We start from the raw sequence: 21,794 nt of genomic DNA on the forward strand, positions 1-21,794 counted from the left end.
ATGGCTCCGATGCATGTGTACTTGCGAAAGCAGATGAGTACTTGGATTGTTTGAGAGAAAAATCCCTCGAAAAATATTTGGACCAGTTTCCGTTAATGGAGAATATAGGCGTCGTATGAACCACGAGCTGTATGACGACGATAGCATAGTTAAACGCATCAAAAAAATCACAGGATTTTACTTCATAAGCTTGACATGACAAGGTTTCTCCCATGACTCCTAAACTGGATATAATCTTATCTTTCGGATAGGTTTCATAGGATCTCGTTAAAGGGACGCGAGTCAAGACGAATAAAGATTATATCTGGTGTTCTGCAGGGTAATATATTTGTTTACCTTCTGATTCTATTGGAATACAGAAAGATGATAGATTGGTGTGATATTAATTGTATGAGCCTTAATAGGAGGAAATTTCGAAGAAGTCCTGCGTTTCCAATAACGTATTGTATAGGAGATTATGTTCTTGAGAAAAGTCATCTTTTAAGCATTTCGGGGTTTTGTTTGATAATGGGAAAGTAATGTCTACCTTGGATTCATAAATAGGCGGACTTAAGTGCTCGATGATGTATACCTGGCGGAAAGGCTATATACCTCTCTTGTTTACCCTATTTTAGAATATTGACACAAATTCCGCTTATGTTCGTTGACTACCCTGTCTATTTCCAGATTCAGATGTCTGATTCTGGGGTTAGTGGGGTCCATACAACGAAACACATCACACTCGTCTGCGAGTACCACTGCCTGTGCCGGGAACTTGGGCCGCACTTGGGGTATTCGACCGATTGGTATAAAGCGAGCGGCTGCTGCGTTAATGATGTCTCGGAATTTCCTCTCGGCAAGTAACACATCCGAGGGGGATGTCATTTCACTGAAGCGGCGATTGGTGTACTCTGAGAAGCCAGCCCAATCGGCCTTCTTCTGGTTGATAAACGGCCGGGAGCTCAGAGGTTATAAAGTCGGGTGGTCGGTCGTTGGTGAGAATTATGGGGAGGTGGTCTGACACCAAAGAGATGATGACTTCCATTGATACGTCACTCAGGAGATCAGGGGATGCAATAGAAATGTCTGGCGAGCTGCTACATCTCCTCGTAATCCTAGTGGGGGCATACTCATTTACCGTTCAAAACGTGGAGTCTTCAATCTGCTCTGCCAAAGCTATGCTCCGCTGATCGTTACCTAGGGGAGAATGCCATGAAATGTGATGCTTATAAATGTCCCCTAGAACCAGACGATTATGGTCAGATAGTAACCCACTTATGTCGGGTTTGTAAGCTTGGCCATTAATTGGGACACAGCTACCAACCGGCGGTATATAGACGTTGTATAGCGCTATCTCGTCAGTACAGGACCTGACTCCACTCCATGTAGGGGTCACTAGCGCCAGGCGCAGGCGTGATGGCTCTATACTGCACGGACTGGTGTAAGTTAGCCATATCATTTCTCCCATTCTGCATTTGGTCTGTCCATGCTCTGCGTTTCAAAGTATGAGAGCAGTGCAAATACCGAATGGTGAGTTTCAGTTTCACACTGGCTTATTAGAATTGCAGAACGACTGCTGACCGATGGTTTAACTAAGCATCCAAACAAAAGCGTCGTCCGATCGTTCTCTATGAGAATGTTTCTTGGTCGGCTGCCGTTACTGAATTTCCAGCGACATTAGTCATGTGGCGGCTATGGACACTGTGTTATCCTTGATACAATATCCGATGTTCCAGGCAGTGTAGATTACACCCTACCTGAGCTGCTTTTTGATAAAAATTACTGTACCACTATTCCTGATTGGAACTACGATATCCCTTGTAACAGAAGTTACATAGACTTCTATATGGATGGTTCCAAACTAAACGACCAGGTGGGCTTTGGGGTGTACTCTAAAGATCTAGAACTGGTCATATTGAAGAGGTTACCCGACCACTGCAGTGTGTATCAAGCAGCAACTAAGGAAGTGGTGGAATGGCTTGCAATTAAGGAAGTGGTGGAATGACTAAGATATAATGTCATTACGACGATTGGCATAAATATCTTCTCAGGCAGCCAGGCAGCCATTAAATCCTCGAAGAACGTATTTCTGAACACAAAAACCGCCCTCCGCTTTCGCAGATCTCTCAACGAGATGCCTGAACAATTAAAAATACACCTGTTCTGGGTGCCGGGCCACAGAGATATCCCAAAGAATTCTAAAGCGGGCGAGCTTGCGAGACTAGGAGCTACCTTACACACTGAAATCTGTGGGTATGCCTCTAGCGACATATAAGCTAAGTTTTCAGGACCAGGACCGAAGGGCAACAAATAATAGATGGTCACAAAAAAGGGCTGTGAGCATTCCAAAACTGTGTGGCCTCATCTAGACTTGAAGAGGTCTACTGTTTTGCTGTCATTGGCTAGAACAGACGTCTTAATCATTTGTGTCCGTCATGACAGGTCACTGTCTAATCGGAAAATATGCTGACTGACTGAAGGTTGCCAGCAACGACTTTTACAGAAGCTGTGAGGACATCGAGAAAGAAGAGACTATACAACACCTTCTGTGTGTGTGTGTCCGCTCTAGCAGTTAGAAGGAGTTCCACTTAAGGTTCTCATTTCATTGAGAACCTGTCTGATTTAGCGGATGTTAACATTCGCTAAATTCGCTTTTTAAAGCCATCTAAATGGTTCAACGGTAGGAACTAGAAGACATCTTCCTTCTTCTGTTCCTGTGGTATCACAATGGACGAAAACGTCTAAGTGAGTCTGGTGGCAGACTGCCACTTAAACCTAGTTAAACCAACGGCCAGCAAACGCTCTGCAATTCTAAAAAGCCAGTGTGAAACTGAAACTCACCATTCGGTATTTGCACTGCTCTCATACTTTGAAACGCAGAGCATGGGCAAACCAAATACAGAGTGGGAGAAATGATATGGTTAACTTGTATAACGAAGGCCAATCTCCCACCTCCATTCCTTGAGCGATCCTTACGTAGCATAATGTATTCGTGACAACTGTGCAAGCTGCAGGTGTTGGCCAGTTTTGTCTCCTGGATCGCTGCAACAAATATGTTCTTCCGACTCATAAAATCCACAATCTTGTCTATCAGTGACGCTCCTGTTGCGTATATGGCTGCACGTGAGAGGTCGGGGCGTCACATAGCCCTACGATGAGGACGCAGAAGGCGACGACGACGACCCTTGTAATCCACTGCTGTCTATGTTCGCACAGCACCTTGCAACATATTCAGTATGACTATACTCCGGTTGTGATGTAAGGCCAAGCATGATCAGAAATGTATCCACTCCATGCACCGGTTACACCTCACTGACCGATGATGGAGGCGGTTCTGGCAAACTGAACAGAACCACGGCCCGAGGTTCTTTTCAATCCCGACACGGGCACTCCGGGATGTGTCTCTCCCATGACGCAAAAAGGACGAACACGTACACTGAGGCGGCAGCCCTTGCCGATGAAGAATTCCATCGGGACAATCCGGTGCGTACAACCGGCTGCCATGGGGTTTTAATGCACAACCACATAACGGAGGATGCATAGCGATGCACCTGACTTTGACATGACTTCTTGATCCGCTAAAAGCCGCAGAGTTCTCCGATTTATCTTAACTAGAACTTTATATAGCTCCATATATAATACGATCTTCCGAATTGTTATGACTACCAACATCCAACGTAGGTATTGTCCAATACGGTCTATAACCTTATATATCTACCATATGAACCGATATCCTCTAAAGCTACGAGTTTTGCATGCCTTGGCAGAAATTTGGTACATAAATTACAAATATTATCTTCAACCAAGTACGGAAATGTATCCACCGGTTACACCTCACCGACCGATGATGGAGGCGGTTCTGGCAAACTGAACAGAACCACGTTCCGGGGTTCTTTTCAATCCTGGCACGGACCAGAATCGTGCGAAGAAGGCACTCCGGAATGTCCTTTCCCCATGACGAAAAAAGGACGAACACGTACACTGAGGACGCAGCCCTTGCCGATGAAGAATTCCATCGGGTCAATCCGGTGCGTACAACCGGTTGCCATGAGGTGTTAATGCACAACCACATAACGGAGTATGCATAGCGATGCACCAGACTTTGACATGACTTCTTGATTCGCTAAAAGCCGCAGAGTTCTCCGATTTATCTGAGCTATAACCTTATATAGCTCCATATATAATACGATCTCCCGTATTGACATCTTAAGACTCTGAAAGACGCAATTGTTATTCAATTCAGCTGACATTTTGCATGAAGTCTTCTGCTACAACGGCCGTCTAAGTACGGTCTAAATCGGTCTCCAACCTGATATACCTCCCATATCAAACGATCTCCCGATTTGACGTCCGGGGACCCTAGAAGCCGCAATTGTTATCCGAATTGGAATTTTGCACATAGTTGTTGTTGTTGTTGTACCAGTGTGTTGTACACTGAGACGGCAGCCCTTGCCGATGAAGGCTTTCATCGGGTCAACAGGGTACGTACAACCGGCTGCCATGGGATTGCTTTGTTATGACTACCAACATCCACCGTAGGTATTGTCCAATTTTGTCGATTTTGCCTGGCTTGGCAGAAATTTGGTACATAAATTACAACTATTATCCTGAACTAAGTTCGTTTTGTGTACATTTTTTGCGAATATATGGTGTTGAGTTCCCAAAATTCGGTCAAGCCGGAACTTTTTTGCTTGATTTATACTGGGCTACTTTGATATTTCCAACAAAGCAGCTATAAATTCAGCTCAACAACAAGAGTATACAACACCAGCAAAAAGGTAATCGCTAACGTAGAGTTCAGAAGGGTATAATTTAAATAAGTATTTATAAGTATATGTATGTATATATATTTTTCTTGCTTTGTTATAAATCATAATTACTATTTCATTTCTTATAATTTTTGTTAATATTATAAAGTTATATTTGTTTATTATTTTTTTTTTATTTAAATTATTATAATTAATAATATGTGTAATTATAATGAAAGATAAAAAATTCTGGTTATATGCAATTACATTTTTTAAATGATAATTTTTCATTATGCTGTTTTTCGCTTGAAGTTCTACAAAATGTTTATATGTAGATTGTTGTTGTGTCAACTGTCCGTCCGATCAGTCCGCGGTACGATGCTTTATGCTGGATCCTAATGATGATTCCGTGTACGTGTGTGTGGGAGAGGGGGGTATATGGTTTTTATGGTAATTTCTTTTAAGAAATATTACAATAGTTGCGTGTGTTATACGTCATGTTTTAAGTTTGAAGTCTAATTGTGTTTTATGTTTTTTTTTTAATGTAATTTGTGTATAATAAACTATTTGTTGGGTTTTATTGTGGTTGTTGTTTTGTTTTTGTTTTTGTTTTTTTTTTTTCTTGTTTATATGATGTATTTAAATGTAAATAATGTATGTACTATGCTATTAAATAATATTTATAATTATATATTGATTTTGTATCTGGTATACTGGTTCTCTTTTCAGTTTTCTTCATTCTTCATTACTTTTTGTTGAACGTATCGAAAAGTTTAAAGGCAAAATATAAAAAAAGACAATAATTGAAAGTAATACAAGAGTAATAAACATAATTTCATTGCAGTTCCTGCCTTATGTTACGTCCTCTTCTGCGCCTCCGGGCCGAGAGGAAATCCTCCTCGTCCTACAACACATAGTTGAAGACTGACGAGTCCTGTTCGTTGTTGATGTTGCCACCACCCCGATTGGATGAACCTGACGATTTGTTCGAACCATGATGGCCAATGGTCATTTGGTTTGTTTGATGTATTACAGATGTTATGTCGCTCTGTGAGGCCGAAATGTCCTTGCTGGTGAGGACATCTGAACTGCTGGATCCAGAAGAGAGGCCGTGGCGTTCAGTAAGGCCATACTGTATGGGCTGGTAGCCATGGCTTGGATTGTAGGTGGCTGAATATGGCATGTAGATGGGAGGATTTGGCAGGGGGCCTATATCACTGGTGATACTCTCAGTATCCGCGTGGCTTAAATTCGAGCGACATTGTAGTGGATTGCGATCATCGTTAACCACATAGTAGCACTGTTCGGAAAACGTTAGTTTATTGACCGTGTGTTTGATGTAATTGTTGCGCAGCATGGCCGATACAATACGCCTGGCTTCGCGGCGGTCCTGAACGTCTTCGACATTCTCCAGCACCCAATTAACGGCATCCGCCCCAATGAAAGCATTTGGTATTGTAATTTTCAGCCACATGCGATCCCGAATTTCTAAGCCACTGTCTGGTTTAATCATTGCCTTCACAATTTCCTCCAAGTTGTTTTGGTCAAGACGCTCCTTAATCGGCTCGGGAATATCGGGATGTATTATGCTATCCTGCGAAGTAAGGGCCTGTGTGTGTGCAACCCATGCACCTGGATCAATTGGTCGAACAGGTTCGGTACGTGGTATGGTGAAATAACCCTTGGGATTTGGGTCCCAACACTTCGCCACAACGAGTTTAATGGGGCCTGGTTTTTGAACAACCTCTCGCAGTACTCTGACGGCTTCATCGTTAGTCATGTTCTCAAAATTTACATCGTTCACCTGCAAAATCATATCACCGGGTTCTATACGCCCATCAAGGGCAACAGCACCACCCTTCATAATACTACCAACATAAATGCCACCGTCACCCCCACGATTTGATTGGCCCACAATTGATATGCCCAGGAAATTTACCGCTTCCATGTTAATGTTGACAGTGATAATGTTCAGGGACATTGTGGAATCTGTTATTGATGAGTAGCTTGAAGTTCGCGATATGCTTGGAGCTCGTTTTTTACGACGCTGTGGCTTCTTACGAACTTGTAACCGCTGAACACTGCTGTAGTCTGTTAGATCACGATCAAACGTTACCTCTGATTCTGTGCCAAATAAGCTGGTGGAGTCAAGATCACTTGACAATACAGATGCCGATTGATATGTAAGCGGTGGCGGAGGCTGCATCATCGGATTTGTCATAATCCCAGGCGTAACCATTCCAACTCCAACGCTCATTGTACCTGAGCCACCTATCTTTTGCGGTGGGGGTGGGGGTTGGGCTGGCCTCACTGTCTGGCGAATTTCCCCACATTCGCTATTGGGCATATCGGAGCAATTGTCCGACTGATTTGTACCGTCAGCAGACACCAGCCACGACACAACTCTTCCATTGAAACACGGCAATATTGTAGAATCGTCTGCAATCTCTTCTTTAACTACACCAAAGTCTGCGTCCATGGACTTGAAAAAGTACTTGTAATTGTTGTTTTGTTTATTTAGCACCATCTTAAAATCCCTCAATGTTACTTGCGAAGATGATATGGGGATTTTAACTAAATATGGTGTCGTCTCGTCGTCAATATGATAGATCACTTTGGTCTCCTGACATCCACCTCCTCCACCACTACCACCGTTCTTTTCGGCATCCATCTTTGGTGGCTTTGTGTACTTGTGTTTGTTTTGTAGGGGGTTTTCGGCACTATTTTCTATCACTCTATATCCTCTCCAACTATTGCGGGCGTAAAAATTGCGGATTTAAATCCCTCAAGTATTTTGTCCAATTATTTCAGCTTAACAACTACGTTTACTTTTTACAGAAATTTCAAGAATTTTTCGTACTATATGTTTTGTTTTTGCATTAGGGTTGGGTTTCAGTGGGGGCTCCTTCATTTATATCTACTCGACAACTCTTGTTCATTTGCCAAGGCGTTGTTGCACTGCGCTGTATTTAACACATCATTTTTACATGAATTACAACCGGAACACAATAAGCAAGTAGCTAAATCCGAATCTCCAAGCGGCACTTATCTCCCCGAAAATTGTTTATCACTTCTTAACAATTTTTTGTTGTTCAAAACAAAAATTACAACAATTTTTCCACTAATTAAATGCAAAAATTGCGCAGACCTGGAGTAGTGAATTGGAAATCCACTTTGTTCTTATCGATAATCGATTGTGTGCATTGTTAATCGATTATGTAATAGTCGATTTTTAGGAAGTTGTATCTAAAATCGATTTAATTACAAATTTAGGGAGGCTCAATACAATCAGATCAGTGCAAAGAGGCACCGATATTAGCATGTCCCCCTATGACGCCGAACACCTGGGTTCAAATCACGGCGTGAACATCAGAAACATTTTCAGCTTTAGTTTTCCACTTAAGCAGAGTATTCTGTTTAGCTTTTCAGGCGGAATGCTGTCAAACTCCATACAAAGAAAAGGTCGGCTGAACGCTGGAGAAAAAGAGGTAAAAAAGTAGTACTCTGTTTATGCTTAGGAAAATGGTAAAAAGAAATTTTAGTGGCAAGGCTTGACATCATTGTCGGCTTTATTCTTGTTTTATTGGCTTCAATGATTCGTTTTCTGTTTTTGTTATTTTTTTTACTTGCGAAAAAAAAAAATAGTAAAACCATAAGTGAAGATAAAAAACGTCTTTTGGTATGAAAATAAAAACAAAATATAACTCTCAAATTCCGCTGGCGGAACAATTAAAATTATCCGCGACTATTCCGAAAGCAGAATACTTAAGCAGAGCATTCTGATCAGCTTTCGGAATTGTTGCAAAAAAATTTAACAAAATATCATAATTCTTTTAAACAAAATTACATGGCATTTTTGTACTAACTCACTGCCTGGTTGACTTACTATATTTACTCAAGTGTGTCGAGTCACTCACTCCAATATCTGTCTTTCCTTTATGAAATCCGCTGGTTTTGGCACAAGGACAAACGAAATCGTTCCCCTTCAGTTATACCAAGTTTATGAACCAGGCTGTCAGTCTTACATTCACATTACACCACGATCAATTGTTTTGGAATGCTCCTTTTAAGCCATTAGCGTAAAAAAGCATTTTTTTCACGTGTTTTTAACAAATACTTTTTTGTACGGAGTTTGACAGCTATTCACGTGTAAAGCCGAATAGAGCACCAACCCTGACTAATGCTGGCTACATTTGAGAGGTATCCTGCCATGCAGGGCGGATTTAAAGATGCGGTCTCACGCGAACAGCTGTTAACAGCCGGCTTGGTTTGCCGGTATTAAGATGTCAGATTTTTGTTTGCATTCTCTTTGTTGTCATCTTTTTCTTGCTTATTCTCAGCTTATGTACGCACACGTATATACACGCTCACACAAGTTTCTTTGTGTTTGTTGCCAAAACGTCGATCAGCTTGATGCCAAGATGGCGGATTGCACCATATGATTTCTGTTTTTGTACAAATGAGACCAGCTTTAATTCTTTCGCCATGTTGAAACTCCTCTGCCAAGTGATGTCGCTAAAGTTGTTATCAGAAGATATGCCACTTTCCCTATCCATATTTCTCTTATTGTGTATGTCAGATACGAATATAACGTTCTTTAATTGGCATGTATTTGTCATATGTATCATACTTTTATTATTCATATTTGTCTGCAAGTATGTCCGATGATTTTTCAATTTTCAATTTCATCTTTATTGGTTCATTATTATGTTCATATTTACAAAGCAGAGTTATGAGATCTTATCTTTTGGATATTACTGCATATAAGACTTAGAATCTAAGATATTAAATTACAATAGCACAGTTAAGATAATGAGTTTAAAGGAAAAATAAAGGGGAAAAACCTTTCTATGAAATTCACACAATTGGAAGAAAATATATACATACTCAAAAATATAATAAAAATACTCAAGGTAAGCATACGATTTCCATGTGATGATTAAAAGGGAGAAAAAAGAAATGACCGTAAAATTATGTTAATTCGTTGCATGACCTTATCAATTGATAAGTCGAATATTTTACTTTGTTGAAATAATTATCATTAAGTCTATCGACAAATGTATCCAGTTTTTCGTAGCCTGTTTCGTCATGAAGTAGCGCCGTAGAGTACCTCCAGTGCCTCCGGTTTATGATTTTTAAACATTTGTTTTGCAAAATTTGTAGTTTTTTCCAGTGTGATTTTGCAGTCCTATACCAAACAGGACATCCGTAAGTAAGAGAGGGCCTTATTACACTCTTGAATAAAAGATTTTTGTTAGCATAGTTGAGTGTGGACTTCTTGTGGATTAAAGGCCATAGTGAACGAATCGTTCTTAATGTTTTTTTGCAGACTTCATCGATGTGCTTTCCAAAGTTAAGTTTTTTATCGAGCGTAACTCCCAAATATTTAACGCTGTCAGCAACATCAATTCTTTCAGTACCGAAGTTAAGTTTTCTGATAGGCAATCTTTTAGGAGACTTGTTAAAAGGAAAAATAATGGCCTGGGTTTTATTCGGGTTAATCTTAATTTTCCATTTTGAAAAGTATTTATTACAAGCCAGCAACCCGGTTTCCATTTTTTTAAGAAGTGCAGTTGTTAACTTGCTTGTAGTTATTAACGCCGTATCATCTGCGTAGTATGCTGTTTTCACGAAAGAAGGCGCTTTAAAGTCAGCAGTGTAGATGGAATAGAGCAAGGGAGATAGCACTGATCCTTGGGGTAAGCCTGTATTCAACAATTTTGGGGAAGATCGGGATTGGTTTACGGTTACAATAAAAGATCTTGATTCCAAGAAGTCCAAAATAATTTTGCATAAGTATTTAGGCACATCATTTTTTAGCAACTTGTGGATTAGACCATTATGCCAAATTGTGTCAAAAGCCTTCTCTATGTCCAGTAAAACAAGGCCCGTAGAACGTCTCATTTGTTTGTTATTTTCGATTATTTTCTTCTGTGAACTTGGTGGACTGCACTATGTTCCCTTCTAAACCCAAACTGCGCAGGAGAGATTAAGGAGTTTTCTGTGGCAAATTCGTACAGCCTAGAGTGAATGATTTTTTCAAATAACTTAGATATATTACTAAGTAGGCTGATTGGCCTATAACTGGAAGGATCAGAAGCAGGTTTATTAGGTTTTGGAATCGCAATTACTTTGGCTACTTTAAAGCTTTGAGGGAAGTAGTTAAAACGGAGACACATGTTAAATATAGTTGCTATCACCTTCAAAGCCTTCTCAGGAAGACGCTTGAGCAACAGATTTGAGATTTCATCAAAACCCGGGGATTTCGAAGACTTTAAATTCGCAATTAAGCCAGAAATTTCTGAGATAGAAGTGGGTAGAATCAATTCTGCAAACGGGCTTTCGAGTTTGAATCGGGCGATTTCTGAGTTGATCGAAGCATCTATGGAGTGTTTATATCCCACGGTTATATAATTAGATTTGGAGAAAACATCAGCTAATAGATCAGCTTTTCCAGAATCTGTTATGATTTTGCTGCTGCCATGAATAAGAGCCGGGAGGACATTTTTTCCTTTACCACGGAGGCTTCTGCTGATCTTCCAGAATGATTTATCCCCTGGTTTCATGTTCAAGAGCAGATTCGACCATTCTCTGTTCCGTTCAATATTTATTTTCTTGTCAATAATTTTGCCAAGCAATTTCACACACTGCTCATAATGAATTTGTTCAGTTACGTCATTGGTGCGTTGGCTCTTCCTTTTATACGATCTTCTTGCCCTGATAAACCGAATTATGTCCTCAGACATTTTGTAGTTATGAGAGCGGTTTACCTTAGGGATCGAAATATTCCTGGCCTCCAAAATTAAAGAAGTAATACTGTCAATCTCTTTATCTACAGCAGCTTTGTTATGCAGTATTTCGGTACGAATTTCGATTCTGTTGTCCAGAAATGATTTGAAAGTATCCCAATCTGCGAGTTTGTAGTTAAAAAAGGTAGTATCTATTGTTCCTATCTGGGCCTGATCGATGGAGCATATGACAGGTCGATGATCCGAAGGTATTTCAAAATCAAGAACTCTTGTCGCAAAAACGAGAGAAGAGTTGGATAAAATTAAATCTATGGTAGATGGTCTCCGAGTTTGTTGATATGGGTAAAATGTTGGCGAGTTAGGATGCAGAATAAAAAAATTAGAGCAACTATGCAAATTAAAAAGTTTTTTACCCGCTGTATTATTTACTGCACAATTCCAGGAAGAATGTTTAGCGTTCAAATCACCAAGGATGATAAATTCGTTGTTGATAGATGTCAGTTTGACAATATCATTTTCAAAGCTTGCAGTATAATTCGGCGAATATGCTGAGCAAACGACGATAGATCTATTGTTTACTGAAACCTCAATAGATATATTCTCAATCGTATCTGTGGCGCAGATCGGTAGGAGTTTATGGTGAAGGTTTCTGCGAACAGCCAGAGCGACGCCTCCACCAGATGAGTTCGTTCTATCATTACGATACAGAATGTAATTTTTAAAAAATAGTTTGTGAGAGTTGTTTAGATACGTCTCGTTCAACGACGCAATGCTTATATTTTCTTTTTCTAAAACATATTCTAGTTGTTTTTGACTAGACGGGTTAGAAATGCCATTGGCATTCCAATGAAATAAGTTTATATGTGCAAATGAATTATAATTCATAAGCATATCTGACCATCGACATCACGACTTGCATTTGTTCAATCTTTGAAGTACATCTTTTTAAGTCTTCCAAAGTTGACGTAAAAATTTCAAATAAATCGTTAATGCTGAACAACGAATTATTGCTACGCATACAGCCAGCATACGAACCACTGTTTGACAAATGGTTGTTGTTATTGTTGTTGTTGAAGCTGACACTGTTGGTAGGTTGTATGTTTGGTTGATGGGTAGATTTAACTACAGTTGAGTGACGGACATTCCTTGATGTTGCATTCGCTCTCGCCTCAAGGTAATGAGCACGCAGAGGGCAATTGATGTCGTTTGCTGAGTGATCGGTTCTTTCCTTCCCATGCTTCTTACAATTGAAACATGTGAAGACGGCTGGACGTTTGTTGTTGTTGTTGAGCGGACATTGATTTGTGTGATGTTGGTTGGCACAGATCATACATGCTGGAAGTCGATGGCAATGCTCGCCACCGTGACCATACATCAAACAGTTCCAACATTGTGTAGGCTTATCGTTTTTCTTTTGCTTATATTTTCTCCAAGAGATAACAACATTAGCAATTGTTTTTATATTTTTGAGTGAGTTAGGAATGAAATTCTTTCTCACAAATTGAACTTTGTACACAGCATTGTTCGCCGAACTGTATTTGGTTGTTGTTTCCGCGACGGATGAAGGGATAACATTATAACTTTTTAACTCATCAATAATTTCTGATGTTTCAATTTTGGGAAGGCCGTAAAGAAAGACCGTAAACAGTTTGTTTTCTTTTGAATTAAACGAATGAAATTAAATTTTTTTCTCAATTAGAGTCTTTTTGCAAGCTTCAAATTTTTCTAGGCTTACAGGAAATAGCTTAGTGCCAATTGAGGTGGATTTGTAAGTACAATCCATACCAAAAAGTTGCCGCAGGGCTTGCAGTGAAGTTTTGGTATCCACAATCAAAGGTGGAGGTTTAGGCTGTTTTGCATTGGTGATGTTTGTTACACCTGATGTTTCCATGTCGTTTTCATTAGCCAAAACGCTAAATCTATTGGATGTTGACGCCCAATTGAGAAGCGAATGGGCAGGTATCGGTCTAGTAATTTTTTGACTTTTTAATATGCTAGGAGGTCTTCCCCTCCTGCCTTTTATTTTGGCCCCTGGGGCCATCGCGAAAGTTCTCAAATGCTTTGTAACTTTAATAAACGAGAGAGTTCAATAAGAGCACGAAAAGTTACAAAACAACCGACTTGAATGCTGCAAAATGTGATGGTAGAGCGAAAGATGATCAACCGCTTAAAACTTAGACACAACCGAGCACTTTGACAGTCAGAACAGAACTGAAGTATGTCCGATGAAAATAGGTCTAGCTTTAATAAAATATTTCATATGTACAAGACGATGTGCTTCGCTCTTTAAATCCGAATTTAATGGCTCGATCATATGTTTTCTCTTTATAAAATCAGCTGATAAAAGCCTTAAATTCGGATTTAAGGAGCAGTGTAAACGGGGTTTCAGCTTCACGCCATTTGACATAGAAAAGGAAACCCCTTATCTGCTGTGTTTTATTTTGGTTCTATCCGGTGCAATTCAGATATTCTGAATAAAATATCATTGCAAAATTGTACTGGTAAGTTATCGATAACATGCAACAAGATGTAATAAGAAACGAATAAACGTGTTTGCAATATATAGTACTAAAATAAAACACAGCAATTATTGAACTTTAACCCCTTTTATACTGCTCATTAAATCCGGATTTATGGCCCTCGTCAGCTGATTTTATAAAGGGGAAACAGATGATCGATCTATTCATTTCGGATTTAAAAGACAGTGTCAAAGGAGTTTTAATATTTAATCGGACTCAAATTTGTATTTTATTGATTATAACACTGTTTAGTTGCCAATATGTGGAATATCGAATCAAATAAAACATCGTTTTAAAATAGTAGATAAACCCACATCTGTGTAACAAGCTTTTGACATTTAAAGTTTTTACAAAATCAAATCAAAAATACAAAAAATTGTACTCAGCTTTTCGTATGACCTCTCCTTATAAGTGTATTTTATGTTGCTCTAATGACATTAACTCTTAATTTTACCATGGTCGCGTGTAAGTTGACAATTTTGTCATACATGATTAATTAATAATGGATGCAAAATTAATTAATATATGGATGCAAAAATATCATAAGACAAAACCATATAGTGTGATAGCAACTTAAATGCATTTATCTTGCTGTCAATTATTTGACTTAAAATCGATTATTTCGTTTTTAACCACCATACAATCAAATATATAATCGAAAATCGAATATAAGATCAGATTCATCCATTTGTTCATTTGTTTACAATTAATGTCCCTACGATAATAATATGTTTGAGTCAGATTCAGACGACGAATTCCTCCGTGGATATGATGTATCGTATGATCCAGAACTTTGCGCAGCATCTAAAATGCCGTCATTGCAAAAAAACGATAGCGCCGAGTGTAAAATTAAGTCAGAGGAAAATAATGAATGGGACAACTCAAGTTTGTACGATGTTCCCGCCGCTTGTCTGACCCAATCCCAGATTCCTAACGTTAATGACGTTCCTCAGAAATATTTAGACTGTCTAATGCAGGAATTTGGGCATACTGGTTTTAGAACAGTACAGTGGACTATCATACGGTCTATTTTGCAAGAAGGACGTGATAACTGCGCAATTATGGCCACAGGATACGGTAAATCGTTGACGTACCAATTTCCAGCCGTTTATCTTGATAAGGTTGCAATTGTTGTAAGCCCCTTGATATCCCTAATGGAAGATCAAGTAAGAGCTTTAAATTTAACACGCGAACGCGCCTGCTTGCTAGGATCAGCGCAGTCCGACAAAGAGATAGACAGACGTATTCTGAATTTGGACTTCAACTTGGTTTATACCACACCTGAGTATATAACCGGAGAGTCCGGCCTAAGTCTACTTACGGCCTTAGAAAGTAATGTGATATTGTTAGCTGTAGACGAAGCCCATTGTATCTCTCAATGGGGCCATGATTTTCGTTATGCTTATCGAAGATTGAGTGTTCTCCGAAAAACGGTGCCGCATGTGCCAATATTAGCCGTCAGTGCAACTGCAACTTTACAAGTGCGTGATGACATATGTCGTCAATTAAACCTAAGACATCCACAGCTAATGAGTACCGGCTTTGATAGACCAAATTTGGAATTTATTGTGCGCACAAGATCCTCTTTGCGAAACGGACTTGGTGTTTGGCTAGATCTGGGATCGTTTATCTTTCGAGCCTTGAATGATCATGGATCCGTTATTATCTATTGTAATACATGCAAGCAAACTGAGATTGTGGCTAACGAAATAAAGCAGCATGTTCCTTGCAACATTTATCACGGTAAACTTTCAATGAAGGTGAAACATAGAAATCAGCACGAGTTTTCCCGCGATGAGGTTCGGGTTATCGTAGCAACAATGGCTTTTGGCATGGGCATCGATAAGCCAGATGTTCGATTGGTAGTTCATTATGGCGTTCCTAGTGATTTGGAAAGATATTATCAAGAGGTAAGTGAAGAATATAATTCGATTATGTTTAGCAAATGGTAAAGAAATATGTGGAAAATTATGAAAACTTATGAAAATATTACAATTAAATTAAGTGTGAGGCATGTAATTGAGGCAAATATTAAAGCATTTAAAACATCATTAGTACCGAAAGTGGACACTGAGGCGAAATTCAAAACCAATGAACATCGGTCATACTTCTCTCATATCAATTAGTGCTATTCGATTTAAGTCAGTCTAGGTAATAAAAAAGGATATCCTTATCATATGACCTTTTTTATTACCTAGTCTGAACGGCTTGACCTAGATTGAACCACTAACTATTGTAGAACGTTTTATGCGGCTGAATACTTCACAAATGTTGTTGTTGTAGCAACGTTTTGTTTCCTACCTTTCGTCTGCTTGGTTCTGTTGAATACCCAGGAACTCTGTGACTAAGGTGGGGTGTGTCCAGAGAGATCAGGGTCTGTGACGACTGGGAAGTTAAACAGGTGACGTGCGTCGTGTGGTCCCTGGTCACAATCGGGACACACATCCTGAACGTTGGCATCAATCCTTGCTTTGTGGGATTTTAGGCGGCTGCATCTGCCGGAGCGTAATTGAACCAGAACTACTCTGATTTTCCGAGGGAGGTCAATTGGAGGATAGATAAAGGTTAAACAGTGCCGGAGATATCACTCCGGCTTGGGGAACTTCCTGTTTCACTCTACGGTGTTTCGATTTCTAATCCCTAAATTTCAAAAAAAAACTGACGACCACACAGTTAATTCACAATGTCCTCAAATAGTTTGGCATGATTGACCGCGTCGAATGGGTGTGTCTGGGCAGTTAAAGAGGTGACGTGTGTCGTTTTGTTCCAGTTCATAATGGGGGACACACATTCTGCACGTTGGCATCAATCCTTGCTCTATAGTAGTTGAGGCTACATCTGCCGGATCGTAATTGAGCAATAATTACACTGGTTTGCCGGAGGAAGTGAAGTTCTTCGGGTGCAATGGGCGGCGGTTGTTCTCCAAGGACAACATTCACCCGGTAGCCATTCACCGCATTTCCTACCATGTCTGCGTGAATATTGTCCAGACCCGCTTGATTGAGATTCTCGCTGTAGATTAAGGCTTGAGGCCTATCCACACGATTATGATTTGGATGTCCCTGCGATACCGGCCCAGAAGGTATTGCTTGGACAGCAAGTCGTTATGTGTTTGCACGGGTAGGATCTTTGTCTTCTGACGGAGGTTGTCCACGTGAGAACTAAGGAGATAACTCTCGCAGTTCGAATAGCTGCATTCTGACAGATCTGAATACTGCCAATTGCTTTGTACGTGGTAACAAAGTTGTATTTGACAATTTTGTTGACCACGTAACAACAAGTATTTTGGGAAAATTGATGGTCGGAATCGTTTTCCATCGCAGTTGTCATCAATGGGTGGGGGCCTGATGCCATGATCGTAAAATCGTCCGCATATGATACGATCTCAATGCCGTCTGGAGGGGGTGGAAAGGAGGATAGATGCATAAATAAGCTCGCAGTCCCGGATAGAGGTTAAACAGTGACGGAGATATCACCCCTCTTGGGGGATCTCCCTGTTTCACTCTACGCTCTTGACTTCTTATCCCTAAACTCCTAAGTGGCTGGTGAGCATACAGATTAGTCGCGGACCAGCGTTTCAGGCCAGGCTGGAGGGAGGTGTTGGCCATATTCTAAAATAGTTTGGCATGTCTGACCATGTCGAATGTCTTCGATATGTCAAATGCCATGAGGCTCCTATCACATTGCTTGGGCTAGACTAAGCAGTCTTCTAAATTAATGCCGAAGCTTGACTAATGGAAATTCTCCAAGGAGGCTCGAGAAGCGTAGTCCCATTATGCATCTTGGTTACTGGTGAGAGAAGGGTGATTGGTCTGTATGACTACCCTTTAGTCGGGTCCTTCCCAGGCTTCAGTAGTGGGATCACTATGCCCATTTTCCAGACATCGGGTACTATAAGGAACTCGACTACAGGTAGATCCAGATTCTTCAGCGTCAGAGTAGAGATTACATCGGGGCTCAACGCCTTCGATGACTTAGCGCCACGGATGACATTCGTCTACGGGTTTCCTCCTAGCCTTGTAACTCTCAGGATGCTCAATTAATTGAAGGTTAAACAATCTAGCCCATCTCTTCGGATCATTTACAGTTACGTCGCCAAAAGTAATTGAGATCCTTTCATCCCTTCTACCGGGGTTCGAGGGTTACTTAACAGTGTACCACAGCAAGCCCCAACCGACTATCACGGCACGGGATGAGCACCACATGGGTTGGAATTTTTAGCTCCGATTTGTGTGGTGTTCATCGTCATAACGAAAAGCTCAGCTGGGAGCTATCGGCTACCGGAGTAGCTGCAATTGGAGTCGCGGACAATCAGCGATATCGAGTAGAGTGTCTCAAAGAAAAGTCGGGCGGCACCGGCTCCTGCCTAAATTCTGAGTGCATATGATACTCGACATGACAAGGCGAGTTAATGGCGACTGTAAATAACCGATGGTCATAATGTTCCCGCTGCGATCGCTCCTACTGAGCGAAAAGAGCTTGCTCATCTTGGAGCTTGACAACAACAGTTTAAACCAAAAATGCTGTCTAAAAAATTTCTTATTTTTACATGTGATTTTTTTTTTTTAATCTCATCTATATTGTTTTTTTTTTTTTTTGTAACACATTAACTATACATTTCCGACCTCTTTTAGGTGGGTCGTGCTGGACGCGATGGCTTACACTCCAAGTGTGTTCTCTTCTACAATTCTTCCGATTGGAAAACACACCAGCTTCTTCGTGATGGTTCAAATCAACGCCATTTAATGCATCTGGAGAATCTAGCTGTAAAGATGTCTGCTTACACCAAGTTAGCCACTTGTCGAAGAAAATTTATATTAGAATATTTCGATGATGAAGCTGCTTCAACATTACAAACAAGAAAAGACTGCTGTGACAATTGTTTCAGAATTGCGAACAAAGTTGATTATGGGAAAATATACGAGGGATTAGACGAGAATGGCATGTTGGATATTACGGAAGACTCAATAGATTTTCTTCTGCTGATAAAAGATTTGAATGGTCGATTTGGTCTGGGCAAGATAATTTTAATACTGAGGGGATCAAAGCGGCAAGAAGTTCCCAAACAATATTACAAGCATCCTTTATTTGGCAAAGGATCATCAAAGTCTGAAGCTTGGTTCAAAATGTTGGCTGAAAACTTACAATCATTAGGTTATGTTCAAAATGTAACTAAGCAGAGTGCTTTTGGAGGTTACTCTTTGTTAGACCTCACCACATTAGCTAAAGATTGGCTAAATGAAACACGATCAAAACGTTCCCCCATTAAAATAGAAGTATATGAAGATATTTTAAAATTTTTAAAACCGAAAAAGTGTAAATTACCACCAGCTACAATTTCGTTGGGAGCGAAGACAGATTCAGCAAAACAGGAAGATGTCGAACTCATGAAGGCACTTATGAAGTAAGTATATAGTTATTGTTAAACTAGACAAGGTTGATCATGTTTTATTTATTTGTAGGGTTCGTACCCAAATAGCTACAGAATTGGACGTTATGCCATATATGATAGCTTCAAATATCGCTCTGAATCAAATAAATGAACACAAACCCAAGACAGTGGATGAGATGAAGGCATGCAAGTTGGATGGTTTCTATGAAGCGAAATATATACGTTTTGGAAGTGCATTTGTTAAGTGCGTTTGTGATTATGTCAACGGCACGACTGACACAACAATAAAATGCGAATCCTTACCGAAAGAACAGTTGCAAAATCCCGCAAAAGTAGAACAGTTGCAAAAACCCGCAAAAGTAGAACAAATTCATAAGGAACCAATCAAAGTGGAAAATGCATTGGATTCTTCTCGCAAAAGGCGATTATCCAACGACTTATGGGGCGATGACTCTGAATATGATGATGCCGAATTATCACAAATTGGAGATGAAACAGAAAAAATGCTGCAAATTTCAAAAGAAAGTAATAGTAATGATGAATCGTTGGAAAGTACAGAATTGGACCTGCTAATAGCCGACATAGAAAAGGTACAAAAGGAAATTGAAAGCGACCAACAAATTAATAGCGCCGCTTCAACAAAATCACCGAATATAAAGGCATCTTCGTTGATAATTCAAAAGCAACCAATTTATCAATACGAAGACAGTTCGGAGAGCTCCGACGACGACAACGGAAATACACCACAGAAAACATCACCAATACCAGTAGTGTTCAAAACTCCAGAAAAACTACATAAATCACCTGTGAAAAGAAGCCGTATATTACCATCTTGGATGAAAAAGAGCCATTAAATTCTGTGATGTATGAAATTTGTTTTTTTTTTAATACAAATAATTTTCTTTCGTTATTTATAAGTAAAATTTGAGTTCAGACCTTAATAGAAAAAGTTATGGTAACTATTAATCGAAAACCAGTCAATACACGGGGTACAGATTGATACCCCTTGATATCTAATTGGTTGTATAAAATTGGAAAAAGAAAAAGTGAAAAAAGTGCACTTGCAAAAGGCATGTAACCTTATATCATATCAAAAAAGTCCGAAAATGTCAGAAAGTAAAAAATGAAATGTCTTGCTAAAAATTTTTTGTAAACAATACACCATTAAGACTAGCAATCCTATGGCAGCGGGTTGTACTTTCCGAATTGACCCGATGAAGTCCTTCATCGGCTAGAGTTGCCGACTCAGTGTACAATACACTGCTACAATAACAAAACGTGTAAGTATATCTAAAGCCATTTTCACGTCATGACATTTTAAATAACTCCTGTTTTTTCTTTGATAAGGGAAGTATTGGTAACGTTTCCGTAGAGGTAGTGTTCTATTGGTACCCTTTCTCTTGGGGAAGGGTAGTTTAAGTACCCTTTCCCTTGGCGGAGGGTAGTTTTAGTATCCTTTACTTTGTGGAAGGGAAAACTACCTTTCCCTACCTTGGGAAAAGGCAGTTTTAGTACCCTTTCCTTTGGGAAGGTTGCTTTTAGTGCCCTTTCCCTTGGCGGAGGGCAGTTTTAACACCCTTTCCTTTGGCAAAGGTTAGTATTTGTACCCTTTTCCTTGAGGAAGGATAGTTTTAGTTTCCTTTCCCTTGGGAAAGGGTAGTTTTAGTAGTTTATTTTAATTTATTTCTTAATAGTAATACATAGGCCTTCTCGACAAAAAAAAATCCTTGGAGAAGGATAGTTATAGTAGCCTTTCCCTTGGGGAAGGGTAATTTTAGTAGCCTTTCCCTTGGGAAAGGGTAATTTTAGTAGCCTTTCCCTTGGGAAAGTGTAATTTTAGTAGCCTTTCCCTTGGGAAAGGGTAATTTTAGTAGCCTTTCCCTTGGGAAAGGGTAATTTCAGTAGCCTTTACCTTGGGGAACGGTAATTTTAGTAGCCTTTCCCTTGGGGAAGGGTAAATTTAGTAGCCTTTTTCTTGGAGAAGAGTAATTTTAGCACTCTTTTTCTTTGGGGAAGGGTAGTTTAGGTAACCTTACCATTGGGGAAGGGTAGTTTTAGTACCCTTTCCCTTCAGGAATGGTAGTTTTAATACCCGTTCCCATGGAGAAGGGTAGTTTTAGTACCCTTTCCCATGGGGTAGGAAAGTTTAAGTTACCTTTCCCTTGAGATATTTTTAGTACCCTTTCCCTTGGGGAACGGTAGTTTTAGTACTCTTTCCTTTGGGGAAGGGTAGTTTAGATACCCTTTCCCTTGAGGAAGCGAAGTTTTAGTAATTTTAGTGCCCTTTATTTTGGGGAAGGGTAATTTTAGTACCCTTTACTTAGAGGAAGGGTAGGTCAGGCACCCTTTCCTTTGGGGAAGGGTGTTTTTAGTAACCTTTGCCTTTGGGAAGGGTAGTTTTAGTACC

General features: G+C 39.9%; 2 protein-coding genes across 2 annotated transcripts; one reads left to right on the plus strand and one right to left on the minus strand.

Moving 5' to 3' along the window:
* Positions 1–5,025: 5,025 nt before the first annotated feature.
* Positions 5,026–7,892, minus strand: LOC106086394 (segment polarity protein dishevelled). Its single transcript, XM_013251051.2, has one exon. The coding sequence runs from the start codon at positions 7,396–7,398 to the stop codon at positions 5,632–5,634; it is 1,767 nt and encodes a 588-aa protein (XP_013106505.1). The 5' UTR covers positions 7,399–7,892; the 3' UTR covers positions 5,026–5,631.
* Positions 7,893–14,653: 6,761 nt separating this feature from the next.
* LOC106086389 (bifunctional 3'-5' exonuclease/ATP-dependent helicase WRN) lies at positions 14,654–20,470 on the plus strand. The gene is made up of 3 exons (XM_013251045.2): positions 14,654–15,905; positions 18,630–19,399; positions 19,458–20,470. Exons 1-3 carry the CDS (start codon positions 14,724–14,726, stop codon positions 20,239–20,241), a joined length of 2,736 nt encoding a protein of 911 aa, XP_013106499.2. The 5' UTR covers positions 14,654–14,723; the 3' UTR covers positions 20,242–20,470.
* The last annotated feature ends 1,324 nt before the right edge of the window (positions 20,471–21,794 follow it).

The sequence above is a fragment of the Stomoxys calcitrans genome, chromosome 4 (genome assembly GCF_963082655.1).
Source record: "Stomoxys calcitrans chromosome 4, idStoCalc2.1, whole genome shotgun sequence".
In the NCBI taxonomy this organism is placed as follows: Eukaryota; Metazoa; Arthropoda; class Insecta; order Diptera; family Muscidae; genus Stomoxys; species Stomoxys calcitrans.

Excerpts from the sequence above, each read along its gene's own strand:
- LOC106086389 (XM_013251045.2), top strand. The coding sequence starts at position 14,724 with ATGTTTGAGTCAGATTCAGACGACGAATTCCTCCGTGGATATGATGTA. Across the intron at positions 15,906-18,629 it reads TGGAAAGATATTATCAAGAG|GTGGGTCGTGCTGGACGCGA; the intron begins GTAAGTGAAGAA and ends GACCTCTTTTAG. Across the intron at positions 19,400-19,457 it reads CTCATGAAGGCACTTATGAA|GGTTCGTACCCAAATAGCTA; the intron begins GTAAGTATATAG and ends ATTTATTTGTAG.
- LOC106086394 (XM_013251051.2), bottom strand. The coding sequence starts at position 7,398 with ATGGATGCCGAAAAGAACGGTGGTAGTGGTGGAGGAGGTGGATGTCAG.